A 19752-nucleotide genomic window follows, 5' to 3' on the forward strand; every position below is an offset into this window, starting at 1 on the left:
GCATTTGCAAACATTGGGAAGATGACAACGAAACCAAATTAGTGAAGGTAAATTTTTTTGCTAACAGCACTTTCTGTCACACACTGTTCCACACACTGTTCCACGTGTGTGTGTTTTGCCTGTGTACCTATGCACTGGGAACATCACCTTTGTTTAGCATTACACTTTACTACTTAGTTGCCTGCGTCTCTTCCTCCTTACTGTACTGCACTCCTGCCAAAAGTTAACTTTACAGGAGAGTGACTCCTTTTGAGAGGACAGACAGGACTGCCTCGATTTTCCTGACTCAGCATGTTTGGAACAAAACAAGGACCAACTGCAGAAAGAGACATTTGTAATGGCTGCTCCAGAACACAAACTAAACAGAGCGAATGCGCAGCTGGCCTGGTAGCAGCAATAGAGCCTAAGCCTTTGCTCTTCATTTGGCAGCAAGAGCTGCAGGGCCTGCATTAGAATGAAACATTTTCTTTTCACCAGACCTCTTTGCCACATTCAGGAACACCAAAGATAAGATACAGTAGCTGACTTGAAAAGTGGACAGAGCCTGTTAGGATCTTATGTTAAGAAAACAGGCAGTATACTCCTGATCCAGTACATAGATTCTTCTAGGTTTGCACCACCTTGATTGTTACATCTCTAGTAATGCAGAAACCAGGATCCTGAGCTGAACAAGTTCAAAGAGAAACATCTTACTTGGGAAAGAGAAACTGCAGAATTAACTAAGATCTATATCATAAACCAACTTCAAACATGTAAAATAAGATCACCAAGTGAAGCACTTAATATTGGGTTCCTGATACTTCCACCATGCTAACAGTTTGTGATTTAAAAAAGCCACAAATCTTGTTCTCAGAAATTCATTATGTAGCACTGTACACTGAAATACAGGATGTTGTTATGCAGCCAAGCATCTGGGGAGATTAACCCCAATTAAAAGAAAATCTCTGGGAAAAGCAGCTATTTAACAGAACAAGGATGGCGGCAGGACAAACCAGCGGATTTGTGCAATTAAATCAAGTTGGATGTTAGGAAGCATTATTTTACCATGCAGCAAATCAAACAGAAATATTTACCTTGATCCTAAGAGATGCTCAGTACAAAGCTCCCAGTAGTTTCCCAGAAAAAAAACAGAGCAGTATCTTTATAGAGAGGGAGGACTAAAATGACCTCAAGCATTCAGGAATATGTTTTCACAGTACCAAAGGGGTTGTTGAACCCACACTGCAATCACAGCTGTGGGCAACAACAAAGAGATGAGAGGCCAGGAGGAAGATACAGCCAAGCCAAGAGCAGAGTGACAAAGCCAGATATAAAACCTGTACAGGGTTCTCTTCCTATGCTGCAAATCTATTCTCCCACTGCCTGTAGTCACTTCAGTGCTCGATCTCAACACAGTTAAATAATTTTGGTACTACGGCTCTGTTTCACCATTCTGAAATTCTACATAAACACTACATAATTAAAACAGCTAAAGCTTTTCCTGACAGTTTTCTTGCATTCAAATATACATGCTCATTCTTCCAAGTATGAAGCATCAACACTACTTGCAAGAAGCCTACTCCTTGAACTAAACAGAACTGCTTAGCTGATTTATAGGGCATTTACTGTAACTGCTTTTGGGCACAAACAAAGCAGTCTTTTTTTTTCTTTTTCAGTAAAGAGCCAGAACTGTCAGGAGTATCCATTAGCACAGAATTTGTCCAAGAAGAATTCTGTCATATTGCTGTTATTACAGGAAAGACAAGAAAAGTAATCTCAGACAAGGACATATGACTTGGCAGACATGTGAAACAGAGACATCAGCCTAATATTCCAAGAACAAACTTAACTACTGCCAGCAGCCTGACAGCTACAGTTCATGTGCATCTGCTGTTTCCCAGGAACAGCACTTTGCAGAAGTGTGAAGTTAGACACTTAACAATTCTATCAAGTTAAGACATAAGAGGAAAAAAACTCATCACACTGAACTCACATTTAAAAAAGAAAACAAACTTTAATATGTTTTTTTCCAAGATCTAATATACAAATGCAATGGTAATAATGTACTCTTCTTTTGTAAGCTTGGATGAAATATATTGAAGTCCACTTTTCGTATATTACATAAATAATCGTCTAAAGCAACCTAGAAAAGAAGAAAAAAGCTTAATCCATATGATGCACACAAAGGATTGGGCATTATATTTACAAAACAATGCATGAAACCAAATGAGAAACTGGAAAAAGGTTTGGCAGTTTGCCTGTGTTATTAAGTGGCAGTGTAACCATCACATTCCAAGCATGTCTAAAAATCAGGTTTTGTGAAGAGAAGCACTACCTTTCACTAGACCAAACAGCAAATAATAAAAATAGACAAGACTCTGGGCTCTTGCATATGAACAGCAGTCTATGAATACATAGACATCTTGGGTGAAATGATGTGGTTAAAGGAGAAGGATTAGAAGTGTTGATCAAACTATCAGGTTTCACAGTCAGGCACACATTGTGAATTTTATGAGTTTTAGGTATTACATCCTCCCAGACACATGAAGCAGTAATTAACCATGCTTAATTTGATACTCTTCACAAACACATTAGCACAGGAATGAACCCATCACTTAAAGAGTGCATGATATCACACCCACCGTACAGAAAAAAGCAGGATACGCCTTCACAGGAACTTTCTTACTGAAAGATCTAGCCTAAAAGTGATGGGGGCAAGGTGGGAGGAAAAAAAAAAACAAAACAAAAAACAAATGTACTTATCAGAAGAATTTAACATTTCAGATTAAACATCAAGTACTATATATAATGGTTAGAGGCAACAAACTATATTACAAGCTTCATCCCTTTTTAAACATCCTGAAACTGTAACTTTTCATTATGTGCAAGCCAACACCATCCCTCACTGTGCACAAAAGTAGTTACACAGAACGTGTGCAATATTGGGAGAAGCCTGCTAAAATACTCACATGGTTTGACAGACTTACAGATTACATATCATAAACCAATGTAAATTAGTATCCCTTGTTCCAGCAAAGTCCCAAGTTGCATCTGGTTTCATGCATACAGTTTAACCTTCCCCTCCCCAAATAACTCTCTACATGCCAACAGACACAAATGATGGAAGACCAGAAATGCATTTCTCTGAGTGCATATTTTTGGTCCAATGTTGCCATCAGTCCCAGGAGTCCAGTTGTAAATGCTCCAGTTACATTTCTGGGACTTCAAAATTATCTTGATTCCTCAGTATCCACATATAAACATCTAAACCATGGCTGAATCAAATCTACAATTTAAACTTGTGTTCAGCTCAGGTACATCTAACAGAGCTGAAGCAAGTCCTCCTGTAGTGCTTATCTATAAACACAAAATCCATCCTTGTTTTGCCTTTTCTTACAGGTTGAAACAAACCAACCCTAGATGAACACTGATGAGAATGTATGAGCTTGATAGTTTTCCACAGATCTTTCCAGACAACTGAGAAAAAAACTCAAATCTTTTCAGAAGGAAAATTATTTTAAAACTCTGAGATGCAGTAACATGTGTCTGTGTGTGTATCAAGCTCTAAAAAAGAAAAATGTTCTTCCCTGATCTAAAGCTCTGCCTTACTTTTAACTGTGAGATGAAAAAAGAAAGTAGTCTTGCTTGACCTTAACCCAGAATGGGTCCCAGATCATTCACAAAGCATGTTATCTGTCTTGGTACACTGAGTCCATAATGATGTAGCATAATTGAGATACATGCAAAAAGCCAAAAGGAAACCCTCTTTTAACAAGAGGAATGGAGGAAGGAATGCTTAAGAGAAAGAAGGGGAACACGTGAATGTATTCACAGACTTTTGAAGGGATCACTGAGAGACTGACAGAACACTTATTGTATGCTTTTACTCTAATAAAACACACAATTCCAAAAGAAAAGTGCAATCCTCATTATCTTATTTTGCCCTCTACTGGTCATCAGTCGCAGTATCAGGAACTGCTGACCACACTCCAGGAACTTTTAAGTGCCACATTACTACAAAATGCTTCACAGAACATTGCTGAGACTCAATTTAGCATTTTAGGATTATGTGTCTTCTGGCTGTGAATTGGGGCTGGTAACTGTTACCCTCATCCTCTAAAATACCTGGTTTGTGTAACAAATGCTGAGATTGTTGAAACCTCTCTGCAGGTTTACACTTGACCCTGCCCTGTAATTCTAACTATAACAAAGGATAAATGGCTCAGAAGACCCTCAGGCAAAACAAGATGGAGATTTTATACAAGAGAACAGATGCGTTTAAAGGCACCAGCCCATCACATTCACCTAAAGTCTTCAAATACCCAGTAAATGTTGCCAGCAAAAGCCCTTTTTGTCCATTAGGGAAGAAAGTGCCTTTGTCCTTGCATTAACAAAGACCATCTGATTATCAAGGAGGCAAATACCCTGTTACTGCTGCCAGTTATGGCCAGTTCAAGTGATTGGAGCACTCTAGAGTTCCTGCACTGTCAGCTATTCACTGATGATGATGGAAGCTAAAAGCAAGTATTCAGAGAAGAACTTTTTAATTTTAATTAAGATGATATAACCCATCCATTAAAAAAAACGGGGGGTGGGTAGAAGGTGCCAAGATCAACATTCAGTTGAATAAAATGTTAATTCTGCCCTAATCTGGTTTCCTTGTGTTCATACTTCTCTGTATAGTCTGCAATTACATGATCCCATTGCATATTTTCCACAGGACCCTCCCAGTGCATAACATGGGCAGGGCTCTAGGAATGAAGTGAGAAGAAAGGAGGCCTGTTCTCTTCAGAAGCTGGTAAGCATGTTGGGAGCCAGGGGACTCTGGCTATGAATTATCAAATGATCTGAAAGGTTCAGAAGAACTGAATTCTCTTCCTGCTTCTGTCCCAAAGTTTCCCTGCAATACCAGCAACCAGATTTTAAAGATGTGGACAATAAACACATATTGCTCATTTTCCATGCCTCCCATCCCTGATATGAGGCATTTCAGGCCAGGCACTTGGCACTTTTGTAAGCCACCGTTGCAACCAAAGTCAATGGGGTTTATACACTGTGCATTAGGGGTTGAAGGGTGGAGAATAAAAAAAAGAAACTCCAAAATATTTCAGCTTGAACAAAGATAATGCAACATAAAAAATGTCCACTATCTTTGTTTCTGTTCTCTGCTTCTAAATAGAATAAACAGTTTCCTTGGGCACGTGACAACAAAAACTGAGACACCAGGTGAAATAACATGAACAGGAATGCATTAAATGCAAATTATAATTAGTCTATGAAAAATAAAGCCCAAGGCTATATAAAATCATAGAATGGTTTGGGTTGGAAGGGTTCCTCTAGTTCCAACCCCACTGCCATGGGCAGGGACACCTTCCACTAGACCAGGTTGCTCACAGCCCCATCCAGCTTGGCCTTGAACACTCCCCGGGACGGAGGAGCCAGAACTTCTCTGAGCAACCTGTGCCAGTGTCTCACCACCCTCACAGTAAAGCATTTCTTCTTAATATCCAATCTAAACCTACTCTCTCCTTGTGAAAAGTCCCAGTCTGGCTTTCTTGTAGGGCCCTTTAGATACTGGATAGCTGTTAAAATTATGAACATAAAATAAAAACATTAATCAATTAACTAGCCACTGACTGAACAAAGCAGGGATGCCTCATTTTACCTTCAGAAAACCCATGAAGGGCTCTCCTATCTCTATTGCATAAAATACCATGATCACAGGTAATGCTGTAATTGGGAAATATATTAATAGTTCAAATGCAAAGATAAATCTGGCATTTCTTTACTTTGAAGTAGTATCTTTCCGGACTACCTTGACTGGGAGCACTGAGTGCAATACTCTGAGTGTACATGTACATGCACTTGTAGACATAAGAAACTCTTTGCAGTGCTTCTGGCAAGCTTTGTTTTCCAGATAAAGGCAGACAAAGCATTGCCAATGAAACATCTTTTGCTTTTGTACTATGCACCAACAAGCAACTCAGAGCGTAGCAAAAATAAAAGCATGAAAGAAAAATACAGTAAGACTATGCAGTTCTTCAGGGCTCATTATCCACTGTTCAAGCAAATAAAAGTACCTCCTAATTCACTTGGCTGTGTGCCACAAAAGAAATTAACAGAAAGTACCTTTCCCAACATAGCTCTGGGCATGGCTGGTCATGCTGGGGAATGAATCCCCCCTCCCACACACACCACCAGCAGTTAAAGCTAACATGCTCTGTTTTCCTGGCAGTCATTCCACTGGGCTGTGAAGCACCATATGCAGAAGTCCTTTCTATGGTGCTGATCCTTTGCTGGCACATAGCTGCATTGATATAAGTCAGCTTGAAGTTCCTCTTCCAGTAATCAGTCTTTTAGGCAGCATTTATAGGTATGAAATTTGACCTGGCTGTGAGTAAACTACCTCCTGTACAAAAAGATAAGTATAATATTCATACAGAAGCAGCTGCAATATTTAAAGGGTTTGTGTGGGTTTTTAAAGTCTCAAAGTAATTAAAGGCAAAACATTTGAAATTATGTATGCAGCTTCAAGTCTTCAAACAACAAAATCTGCACAATGCTTTGTGAAGGCTATCATCAATATGTTTGTTTAACTAAATAAAAGGGAAAGAATCTTACATGTTCTAGATGAATATGGGCCTGGCTGGCAATGTCATAAATTACATCTCTCACATTTTTCTCTTGCTTGCCTCTTATGACATCCTCTTGTGAAATTCCATGCTAGAAGGAAGGAAAAATCAATTTCCAAAAGAGAAAAAACCCTCTATAAATATCAAGTTTCCATTCTTGCTTCTCAAAAACTTGTCCCAGCAACAAAACTGAGGACAAAAGACTCAAACAGTCTAAGTGTTTTACCTTTTTAAATTCCTTTTTTAACTTTTTTTTGGTCAGTCACTTGGAAAAAAATTCAAAAGAACAAAGAAAACAGTTGGTACAGACTCTCCCTGCCTGAATTTGTTCCCTAAAATGTTGTGGTCAGTAAGATAAGAAAGTCAAATTTTAAACTTTGGGGAATTTAGATCATTTCAGACGCCCAATTTTTAAAACCATAATCCAAGAATCAATACTAAGCAGAAGAAACCCAGTAGCAGCTAACACAGAAGCCATGCTGTCTTATGAGATCTTAGCATTGGTGTGCATCACCCACAAAAAAATCTTTTTGCAAAAATAGCCAACCACTCATAAAAAGCCCAACCTACAAAACATCAAACAAACCCAGCCCCACAAAAAAAACCCCCAAACAAAATAACAGAACCACCAGAAAACTCCCCCTCCAACCCCCCAAAAACAACCCCAAACTAATTCTTTGACTATAGTGACCAACGTAAGACAAAACATGACATATTCAGAGTTGCACCCACTGCCTGTTCTCCTCAACAACCCTCAGGTGTGTGAACGCTGTACAGGGCAGGTGCTTCACAGGAGGGAGAGACTCCAGGAGAACTCTGCAGTACTTGCCAGCAGCTGAAACACTTACGAGATGCTCAGTCTGCACAGAAGGGATGCAAGCTGCTTTTACAGTTTCACTGCAAAACACCTTCCATAGCAAGGAATGCATGTGAATTTTCAGGCTATGTTTGAAAAGCTAAAAACTTGGAAGGCCTCCCATACCATGCAGCTCCAGAAGGGCTGAAAGCAGGGTGCAGCTCCTTTCTGCAGTCTTGTAACTCTGACCTATATTAGTACCTACATTTTCTCAGCTACCTACACATCACTAAACTTCAAATCTAAACTTTTAATTATAATGAAATTCTATTTGGAAAACACTAACACAACTGCCTTACGCATCACCACAATTTGGTTAAGTAGAAAAAGAACAGAATTTACTTTTAAAGCTAAAGACTGGGAATGAAGGAGTAACAGCTGAGACACGTACAGATCAAGCCAGAGAACATCAATGAAAAATTCTGACCTTAATCTCATTTTACCTAAATTGCAAGATCTGCTAAATTCCAATGTGAATTAGGTGTACAGTTTAAACTGGAGGACTATACCATCTCCTACAGCAACATGTGGAATATATGCTTATAGCTGGCAAATATGGAATTAAAAAAAAAACCACGTAACCACTGGCACATTTATGAAAAGCTAGTAAAGAGAAATCCAAGAAGCTTTTCCAGAAGTTAAAATTTCTCACAGTGCTTCCTTTACGGTGATAGGAAAAGAAATTAAAACAAAAAAATAAAACAAAACCAAAACCAAAACCAAACAAACCAGGAAAAAAACCTACATCCAACCCCAAAACACAAAACCCAAAGCCCCATTCCATACATGTGTTTTTACACATTAATGAATAAAAATTCCTGAAAACTAAGACAGTTCTACATGTCATTTAAAAAGAAATTCAACAAAAAAAACCCCAAAGAGAAACTGCAGAGTTTCTTGAAGGTCACTCCTCTCACTTCCCAAAACTTATGACAATGGCATATTACTAGGCCACAAAAGAAAGAGTTAAAATAAAGAACAAAGGTCTTCTATTTCTTTCTGGCCTAATAAATTATGATCTCATATCCAGCATTGAGAAACACAGTTAGAAACACTATACTGTTCAATTCCAGACAACTTGCTTCTCTTACCAACATACAAATGTCCATGGGAAGAAAGACCTTTTGTCTTGTACTATGATATGGAGTTGCTCTCAAACAGGTAACTATGCCTTGTGCTTTCCCAATGTGACTGGCTGCATGGTCAGCATGGATGTCCCTCACACCTGAAATTGCAGAAATAATATGCTCAGAAACATGCAGTCAGGCCTTTGGAGGGGTATAGTCTTCCCAGACGTGTATCACAGTCATAATTAAGGAAAGCTAAGTGTGCTGGTCCATGATAGAACAGTCTACGTGCATAAACTGCCTTGAGATCTCCTCTCAGAGGTGCAAAGCAGCAGGAAAATTCACTGATTTCCACATTCAGGAGCAAGATGCCTCTCCGCTTGTTGCAGTACCTGCAAAGGGTATAGTTAGCTCAGTGGCACCTATTCAGATATAACACATTGGTACACAAACTCCTTCTCATTGGTATCTCCTCTCCCAGGACAACAGTACTCCAAGAACTGTTTTTCTTGCCAGAAGAAAATCACTCAAGTGTGAGCTTGCTGACAAGCATTAATGCTTATGGTGTAGCTTCCTGATTAGCTGCAGCTGATTCATCAGTGTAGTGAAGCCAAAGAGATCGATCCTATGCTTCACACCCCAAACCCCTATTTCTGCCCCCTCCCTCATGCTGTCATGGGCAATGAGGCAAACTGAATCAGCTCACCAGGACAATGGAAAACTAACTTTGATTACTCCATGGTCACACAACTGTGAGAACTGAAAGAGGGAGATGATGGGGGCAGAGGAGCACCATTGCTCTTCATAGCAAGACCATACAAGATTGGCTTAGACTGATCATAAAGCTGTAATGTTTTCACAAGACTTACCTGGGATAAAACAAATATTTAAAGGAAAATTGAAATTAAAATCCATAAAAACTCTAACAAAAGTAGAATTCTACAAATAAAGAAATGAGAATACAGAAATTACAGCTCAATGAGCCTATCTGACATCTGAAATGATACTGGGAGTACCAGCATCACTGCACTAGCGTGTCCAAGCCTTGCATGGGTCCCAGAACCCTCTGTGAAACAGGCATACTGCAAGGACTGATTCTGGCAATGGCAGCAGACAGCACAGTGAAGCTCTGAGGGATCAACAGATATAACTTACTGATACTGACTGGGCAGCTCAGGCTTTACACATAGCTAGGAATTGGAAAAAAAAACCCCACAACAACCCAAAAAGCTCAAAGAATAAGAGTTAGCAGTGACTTGTGCTCAACCTGGGAATATATCCCACAAGCGAGGGTCTGAAAAGGTTTAACAGAATTGAGTAGTATCAAACTCCTAACTAATTAGAGAGCACAATTATTAATAGTTTCAAATGAGAGGAGCTGAGAGGAAGTATGGGGACTTTGGATGACACAATTACCAGTCAAAATGAGCTTGACAAAAGAAATAACCTGAAATCAGTAAGAATAAGCCAGCACTAGTACTGGGAGACATAACATACTAACTGGAGACTGGTCAGGAATAAAGAAGCTAAAATGCACAAGAAGTTTAGCAAACATGACCTGCAGTGACACAAGGTCCACCTAGTCTGGAAAAGTCTGCTGATGGGGAACACCAAGAACAGGGCTGTGTTTGATAAGTTTCTCCACTTGTGGAAAAAATCACATAAGTTAACTGCTTAACACACAGTGAAGGAGACTTTTGCTTAGATATTTTGTTACATCCATGTATTTAAGAGAAGTTAAACACAACAATAGGACACCTTGAACATCCAGAGTCCCCAATCAGATTTCAAAAGCAGGTTCATGGGAGGTGCATGGGAGGTTGGGAGGAGACACAGCTGGGACAGGTGACCCAAACTGACCAAAGGGATATTCCATACCATATGACATAATGCTCAGTATATAAACTGGGAGGAAGAAGGGGGCACATCTGGAGTGATGACGTTTGTCTTCCCAAGGAACCATTACGCGTGATGGGCCCTGCTCTCCTGGAGATGGCTGAACACCTCCTGCTCATGGGAAGCAGTGAATTAATTCCTTGTTTTGCTTTGCTTGTGTGTGCAGCTTTTGCTTTCTCTATTAAACTGCCCTTATCTCAACCCATGACCTTTCTAGCTTTCACCCTTCCAATTCTCTCCCCCAGCCCGTTGGTGGGAGAGTGAGTGGGGGCTTGGTTGCTAGCTGGGGTTAAACCATGACACTCCTACATTTCTTTGATCAGAAGTTCAGAAAGACCCTTGCAGAATTTCACTGAGGAAGCAAACATCAGACATTAAGAGACAAGTTCCTCATGTCTCCCAAAGAAGAATGTGCTCACCCTCTCTCTCCTTCTCTTTTTTCTAACTCTTTTAACCTCAGCATTGGCATTCCATCAGACCACTCTGATAGGCAAGAGGAAAATATTGCTACTACAATACTCTATATACTACTACATAATAATAATTTTCACCTTTTTTTTTCCACAGCTGTGCTCATGCAGGGAATACTTCCATAATGCAACAGACACCTAAAAGAAAATTACCATTTTCTTCACTACAAATGAACAGTTCTCTCCCAATCTGTGACTCCGATGTTAGACATGACACAGATACATGACATTGACACTAGTTCTTGATCCCAAGGATAATCTTTTTTGCATTCTTTTCCTAGCTATTCCATTATTGATAGTCAACCTAAATCTAGGAAGAGGAGAGGATTCAGACCATCACCATGGGAAGTTTATAGGTTAGGAGGTTGGCTGTTTCAAGATAACCAGTGTGCATCACTGCAATACAGGACAGCTGCAGAATACCTCCAGCACTTTGTTTTGACAAGTAGAACAATGGAAATATGGTGTAGAGCTGAATTTACCATGCTCTGTAGTAGAAGCAAGAAAAGAGAAAACAAAGCAACAAAGAACAGAGCAGTAGGAAACTGCACTTCGGTGAGCTCTGCACTGAGCAGCTTCCAAGGGAAGTATGTAGTTCTAGGACAGCTGCAGTAAGATTCCACACTTATGGTTCAGCATACAAAAGATACATTAAGTATTAGCTAAGACAACTTCTACTGAAGTCAAACTCCAGTGGAAAAAGAATGGGCTTTTTGAAAGATCAGTACATATTGTACCTGGAATAATGAGGCATCAACAAAGTGTAAAAAGGGTAAACCTCCTACCCAGCATTTCCAAGGTGAGGTACAAGAGAGCACTCTGAGTGTTCTCAGCATACGTTTCAAGCTCCTGGATGTTACGATACGCCTTGTCATCCAGATTCTTCTCCTGTAATACAAATACAGAGCTTCAGCAAAGCATGAACATAACTGCTGTTTTTACAAGTTTATTACTACAGTCATATCAACCTAATTCACTATCAGAAAACAGAAAAAGGACAAAATTGAGAGTCAGAAGGAGTACCAACCCTGAAGTAGCGATTAAAGCTTATAGCAAGTCTAACATAGCCAAGTAACTATGTGCAACTGCAGCCAAATCTGCCTACTGGAGTAAATAGATCTTTTTGCAGTCATATGAAATCAGAATTCTTCACAAAAAAAAAACACAGCTAAATCAAAGCATCATATGGTATTATTACACAATTTTAATACTTAATTTGCACCTGAAGCACAGATAAATTTAGATGAATAGGAATTTATTTTATAAAACATGCATAAAGTCAATCTATCAAATACACATGAGTTTCAAAGTCATATGCAGATCATAAAATCATAGAACAGTTTGGGTTGGAAGGGAACTTAAAGATCATCTAATATCAAACCCTCTGCCACAGGGAGGGACACCTTCCACCAGACCAGGTTACTCAGAACCCCGACCAGCCTGGCCTTGAACACCTCATGGACAGTCCACAACCACTCTCAGGAACCTGTTCCAGTGTCTCACCCACCCTCACAGTAAAGAATATTCCCGAGATCTAATCTAAACCTACCCTTCTTCAACTGAAGGCCATTCCCCCTTGTCCTATCACTAAACGCCCTTGTAAAAAGTGCTTTCCCAGCATTCCTATAGGCCCCCTTCAGGTACTGGGAAGCTGCTCTATGGTCTTCCCAGAACATTCTCTTCTCCAGGCTGAACAACCACAAATCTCTCAGCCTGGCCTCACAGGAGAGGTGTTTCAGCAACTGAAGGCCCCCTTGTCCTATCACTAAACGCCCTTGTAAAAAGTGCTTTCCCAGCATTCCTATAGGCCCCCTTCAGGTACTGGGAAGCTGCTCTATGGTCTTCCCAGAACATTCTCTTCTCCAGGCTGAACAACCACAAATCTCTCAGCCTGGCCTCACAGGAGAGGTGTTTCAGCCCTCTGACCAACATAGTGACTCTAATAATTAATACACCCAAAAATAATAAAACGCCCTTGTAAAAAGTGCTTTCCCAGCATTCCTATAGGCCCCCTTCAGGTACTGGGAAGCTGCTCTATGGTCTTCCCAGAACATTCTCTTCTCCAGGCTGAACAACCACAAATCTCTCAGCCTGGCCTCACAGGAGAGGTGTTTCAGCCCTCTGACCAACATAGTGACTCTAATAATTAATACACCCAAAAATAATAAAATATACCCAAAATAATGTAATACCTAATAAAATAGACCCAAAAATATAACATTCTCCATCATTCCTCCTGTCCTAGTGGCATTTGTGGTTAAAACACACCAGTTATAAGATTAAAAAATAACCTTAAGATTAAGAAACTCTGAAGTCTTTCATAGCAATGACACTCTGTGAGTAACTGACCATCAATTTCCTTAAGGTATAAATTCATGAGACACTAACTTAAGCAGAAAAACTGGCTTAAGAAATTCCTGCCCTCTGCTTTTTATCCTTGCCCTTGTGTCAGCTGGTAGGAGCATCACTGTACTAGTGAAATTCTTCCTCTTGTTTTTTCCCCTGAAGAAAACATATTTTAAACTTCATGTGATTTGAATGCTTCAATTTACACCACTGGTTAGGAAAATCCCCACAGGAGAATCAGCCAAGTGTGGCAGAAAAATTCAGAGGGGTCACTTAATTTTGGGGATTTTATATCCATGTGGACTCACAAACTACATCTATTTTAGAGAAAAAATAAACCAAGGGTTCTATTAGCCATTTTGGCCAGAAAGAGCAGAAACTATGCAGAGAGGCATCAAGGGAGAACTGAAAAGAAATATAGCATTATAATTTCTAAAGAGAAATACTAGTGTCTGGAAAAGATGAATTACATAAGCTTTTGTTTTACACACAAACACATAAAAATAAGGAAAAAAATCCCCAAATATGACTAAAATCAGCACCAGACTCTGAATGGTAAATACTTACTCTCTCATCAATGATCTTCATGAACCACATTTTAGTCAGGTTATGCCTCTTGACAGCCTGAAAATTATCAAATAAAACCTCCGTGTTAATGTATACAAAGTGATGGCAGTACTGCATTCTGAAGGCTGAAATATGTTTGCGTATCTATATTCACTGGGTTAAATCTAAGTGGCATCTCAGTGGAAAATGAGAATCTTCTTCAAATACAAACATTTTCAACTGGCATTTATTATAAGTTGCTGCACACAAAAAGTGAAATATCATACATCAGGAGCATTTTGTTTTTGAAAGTAATTTATTCTTGGAGTCATATGTTCCCACAAAACATTTGCAGATAATTATGTTCACTTTCCAAAAAGAACAGTCTCCTCCAGAGCCAAGCAACAGATATATTACCCCTGTAAATTTTCAAGAGAACATCAGTACAACACACCAATACATGCTGTAGAGACAGCCTCTTAACCAAGTAACATAATGAGCATTATGGGTTTGTTTAAAAAAGTATCCCACGGCATCTCATATTCATACATTTTTCTTTTGGCTCTTATCTTGTACTTGACTTCCTTCCTGTACCACTTCATTCTATCAACTTACCTTCAATCCTCTTAATTACACACACTGAATTTTCCAGCACACGCTGTCAGAGAGGCTGCAATCACATGTATAAACATTCATAAACACAACTCATGGAGTAGATTTCTCACAGTCTAGCCTTTATAACTCCCTTTCAACTTCTTCCTTACATCCATCATATTGGTAAATATTTTTTCAAGGTTTGACAAGATGACCTTCTTGTTGATTCAAAAATTCTGCTTCAGACACTACTTCGTATGTGAAAAGGCAGATTTTAAGTTACAACTACAAATGTCAGTTTTGGTTCTCATTTGTTCATCTTGAGTATCACTTTGTAAATTAAATCCTTGAAGTAGTCACAGGTCAAGAGTTAAAGCACCAAACTGAACTCTGCAAAATTACCCAGTTTGTACATTACATCCATTTTGAGTTACCTTCATTCAAACACCTAAGTCCTCATTTGTCAAAAGTTTTAAAAATTGGCTTCTCCCACAGAAATGGAGAATTGGGCCACACTTTTCCGATGTTCATAATGGACAGCAAAGAACAAGCATCATACAGCTGCTGATACTTTTTATATTAAGTCAGTTAGTATGAAACTCAGCAAGAGTTGAGCTATTAGCAATTGTAGAAATACCACTAAAGGCTATCTATCTACTTTACTAGTGCATAAAACCTTTGAAATCCAAATATGAGTATTCTGGGATATACAAAACTTCAGGAACACATTTAACACCATAAATTAAAATTTCTTCTGGAAAATCAAACTGTCCTCACACAAACTCAACAGCAAAAAAAGAGTATATATAAAATGTACTGCGCAAAGACATGCTACTTCTGTTAAGATCTCTGCAATATTTGTGAGTTCAGGTGTCTTTCCAAATACTTATTTCTCAGAATGGCAATGACATTCTCGGACATTTGTGAATCTAGGGTCTTTAAGTAGGTCATTCTTGGGGAATATGCCAAAATGTAGGAATAAAATCACATCTTGAGTGCAAAGGTCACCAGGTGGGGTGGAACTGTTGGTTCACTACAGTGCCCTGCAGCATTCAGAGCCCTCAGAGGTCCTAGAAATACTTCCTGAATTATTTTTCAACATCTTATTGCACAACCAGTTTTGTTTGGATTGCCTAATATAAGTCTTCTTTTAGAGGAACCGTATGAGAGGTGAAATCTTACTACAGAGATAGACAATTCATAGAATCATAGAATTTTAGGGGTTGGAATGGACATTACAGATCATCTAGTCCCAACCCCCTGCCATGGGCAGGGACACCTCCCACCAGACCAGGTTGCTCAAGGCTTCATCCAACCTGGCTCTGAACACTGCCAGGGTTGGGGCTTCTACTACCTCCCTGGGCAATGTGTTCCAGTATCTCACCACCCTCACAGGAAAAAACCTTTTTCCTGATATCTAGCCTAAATTTCCCCTCCTTCAATTTGAACCCATTGCCCCTTGTCATATCACTGCAGCTCCTAACAAAGAACTTCCCTCTTTCCTCCACTTCAAAAATAAATGTTCTGTTTTGTGAGGAAGAAGTATGACTGGCAGTCTTAGCTGCTGGGAAGGGTTGCAATTGGTATCCCAGTATCTGAATTATTTATGTCTGAGTACTGTACTGGTTTTGGCTTGGGAGGAGTTAATTTTCTTCACAGCAGCTTTTATGGACTGTGTTCTGGGTTTGTGCTGGAAGCAGCATTGATGACACAGGGGTGTTTAAGCCGTGACTGAGCAGTGCTTACACAGTGTCAAGGCGTTTTCTGCCGCTCACCCCTCCCACCAGCAAGCAGGATGGGGGTGCACAAGGAGTTGGGAGGGCTGACAGCAGGGACAGCTGACCCCACCTGAACAAAGGGGCATCCCAGACTATTTTGCATCATGCTCAGCAATAAAACTAGGGGGTAGTTTTGCAAGAGGGAGCAGCCACCTCTGCTCAGAGACTGGCTGCGTATTGATGCACACCCTCCATGTTAATACACATATAAGCAGTCTGAAATTAAAAGTGGTCAAAATAATATATACAATCATACCCAAAACTATCTAACCCACTCAATCAGACAACTAAATGAGAGCATATCTTTAGAAACAAAAATAAATTAAGCTACACTAAAGCAAGTTCCTCCTTGGAAAGGAGACAAAAGCATTTGGGGAGAAAATGGTCTTGTTCCTGGGAAGTTTGCCATATGCTGGAAGACAGAGAGAGAAAGAAGAAAGGAAAAAGCAAAAGCACAGACAGATTGACGTGGTAAATGACCAATTCAGCACATTAATGTCTGTATTAAAGTATAAACCTAAGTAAATCTTCAAGTCCCATAATCCCAGCAAAAGGCTCACAACATTGGCCAGTCTTCATTCTAACTGTACAAACGCTTTGATGTGGCTAAGGAACATGTTTATCTGAAGACACCCAGGAATAGCTCTGGTCCTCCTTAAAAGTGACTGTAACAGGTGTTTTGTTTTATTTTATTTTCTGGCATTACCTATGTTTTCTCTTAGTTAAACAAAGTGTATCTTAGTTTAAATCTCAATTTTAATCTAAACATGAGAGTTGACAGACAGAAACAAATGCTCACTTATGCTTTATTTCACATTTGAAAGAGGAAGTCATGGAGAGGCCACAGATTCAGAACAGCCAAAAATAATTTTTGAAAGAGGATTTGGAAAGGACTCATTTTTCTGATCTGAGAGGTGCAGCAGAATTGCATCCATCCCTGAAAGGGCTCAAGGACAGGCTGGATGGGACCTTGAGCAACCTGGTCTAGTGGAAGGTTTCCCTGCCCATGGCAGGGGGGTTGGAACTAGACAATCTTTAAGGTCTCTTTCAACTCAAACCATTCTGTGAATCTGGGTGAAACCAAAATGGCCCAGAGAAGTCATGGATTCTCCCTCACTGGAGATATTCGAGAACCATCTGGACACAATCCTGTGCCATGTGCTCTAGGATGGCCCTGCTTGAGCAGGGAGGTTGGACCAGATGACCCACTGTGGTCCCTTCCAACCTAACTGATTCTGTGATTCTATGAATATTTGGATAAAGACTCCACATCTCACTGCCTGTTTTTCAGCAGATCCACAAACCTAACTACCTATGGATCTATCTTAACTGTATTTGGCTACTGAGATTTAGACAAACTGCAGTTTTTCCTATCCAGGAGCTCAGAGATCTTCAGTTTAAATGCAAGTTCTGATCTTAGAGAGCAGAGGCCTTACAGCAGCTACTCTTTCAGAGCAGCCTGTGGACTTGCTGCTCCAAAGACTTGCTGTGGCCCATGGCCATCAGATGCCAAGTTAACAACATATGGCATTTCCATACCCCAAAAAAATTCAAAATTCATCCCAAAGTGACCCTGACAACCTGATCTACTTTTGATGTTAGATCTTCTCTAAGTGGCAATATGGACTAGATGACAACCAGAGATCCCTACCAATCTGTGGTTCGATGTCCATTTACACTGCCTTCAGACCTTCAATCATCCACTGAAGTCCTTACTGGAACCATAAAAGTTTGGAAGAAAGCCTATTGCTTTTCCCATGCCCAGCAAAGGAATAGATCTGTAGGTGTATTTGTGTGTCACATTTAGTGCCTGCAGAACCTGGGCATTTTGGTAAAAATAAACTATTTAGCTCACAATACATTCTTGTTACTTAATGCACATAGAAGAATCTGTGCAAAACATTATACATAAACAGAAGCCATCAAGCAGCTCTTGATGCAAGGAGACTATTTATCGAACACACATATTAGTGTATGTGTCCTTATGGGTTAAGTAAAGGTGGCCCATCCACCTTGGCCGAAATAGATTTTGTCCTAGTTGGTAAAATATGAGACATCATGAGATACTGTCCCTACCCACTAACCCGCAGAATCTTTCCTGGGTTGTGGCACTAAGCATTCAAGTGTCGTCAGAGCCCTTCAATGTCCACTTTCCTCACCTTTATTGAAACAATTAATCAACTACATTACAGGTGTTATGAACTCAGGGTTGGAGACTACAAACTACTTGGGATGGTTCAGCGGTGCAGGCCTTACTGGCAAATACATGTACAATGTCTACCAAAGTAAAAAGTGCACTGAAAGCCAGTCCCTTCCTGACGGGAGCTCTCTGAGCTTTCAAGAGTTCATAATTGCCCTGACACCATTTCACACATACACCAATGGAGAAGCCAAAAAACTTGATTTCCAAAGCACTCGTTGTTTCCTGGATCTGGGGTCAAAGGTGCTGATACTTGTTGACCTTTTCTTTTGCCACCTCTTCCAAGCTGGAGTCCTTGCTCTCCTATTTTATTGTGATGTCAACCACCAACACCTGGTGTTCTTTCACAAAAACCAGGTCCAGCTTATGCAGATTGCTCTGGTTATCCCTGATGTTAGGTTTCTGTATGACCATCCACTCCTTTCTTTTCACTTCATCTGCTAACAATTGGCATAGCTGGTTGTGCCTTTTTATATGGGCTTCTTGGACTGCACAACAGTACCTGATGATGTGGGCACTGGATTCGGTGTCAGCCTGGCAGTGCCTGCAGGGCTGGATGTATCATTCTTGTCTGCCCCTGGCCAGGAACTCTCGATGGGGGTAGACGTTGGGTCTCAGTTGGATTGCGGTGATGAGCTTTCTGTGAAGTGTGCCTCGGTAGTGTTGAAGCCAATAATTGCTGATCTAAGTTGGAAATACCACAGCCCTGGGAAATCAATTTCTTCCAGTTGGTAAATTTCACTCTCCTCTAGTTACAGGGCCTCCAAAAACTGATCTCTGGAGTGGCTGCCTTCCATTCTGATTCTGGCTCATCCTCACCCTGGCTGGAGAATACTAGAACTGTTCTGGGGTCTCAGATTGATGGGATCTTTTCCTTATAGCCACCTACTCTTACCTGTAATTTCTTACACTCCTCCTCAATTCCTTCTGCTTTCATAACTGCTTTTATTGTGTCATCGGAGGACTGTGCTAGTCTGTGCAGTCTCAGGCCTGCACGCTGGGTATCAGCCCAGACAGCCTAGTAATCCCTAATCCACAGTCTCTCATGCTGGAATCTAAGAGACCATCACAAGTGCACGTTGGTAGGTACAGCCATTCTTTGACAGCTGATCTTATTTGCGTGTCAAGGGACTCAAGGAATCCTGCCTTCACTTCTGCCTGGTCTGCCAGATACAGAATTCTGGGTATTGTATATCTTTTCAAGTTGTCAACCTTCTGCATTGGCTTCAGTGCCACCTTACAAATCCACTGGATCCAGTCTTGCAATTTAGATGTTAATTTGGGTTTTGCGATCCCCACCCAGGGGTCAATGTTGAGACCCAAGCATTTTTTGGAGCTCCTGGGATCATAAAATCAACCGGGTTGGAAACGATCATCAAGTCCAACAT

The 19752-nt window shown here is 40.2% G+C and overlaps 1 protein-coding gene across 1 annotated transcript; it reads right to left on the bottom strand.

The window, feature by feature from the left end:
- Nucleotides 1–1993: 1993 nt before the first annotated feature.
- Nucleotides 1994–19301, bottom strand: NDUFAF6 (NADH dehydrogenase (ubiquinone) complex I, assembly factor 6). Its single transcript, XM_009082099.1, has 7 exons — nucleotides 19260–19301; nucleotides 13814–13870; nucleotides 11686–11788; nucleotides 8559–8692; nucleotides 6601–6702; nucleotides 2622–2678; nucleotides 1994–2122 (listed from the first exon to the last, which is right to left on the bottom strand). Exons 1-7 carry the CDS (start codon nucleotides 19299–19301, stop codon nucleotides 1994–1996), a joined length of 624 nt encoding a protein of 207 aa, XP_009080347.1.
- Nucleotides 19302–19752: the final 451 nt, after the last annotated feature.

Source organism: Acanthisitta chloris, unplaced genomic scaffold, assembly GCF_000695815.1.
Source record: "Acanthisitta chloris isolate BGI_N310 unplaced genomic scaffold, ASM69581v1 scaffold19169, whole genome shotgun sequence".
NCBI lineage: Eukaryota > Metazoa > Chordata > Aves > Passeriformes > Acanthisittidae > Acanthisitta > Acanthisitta chloris.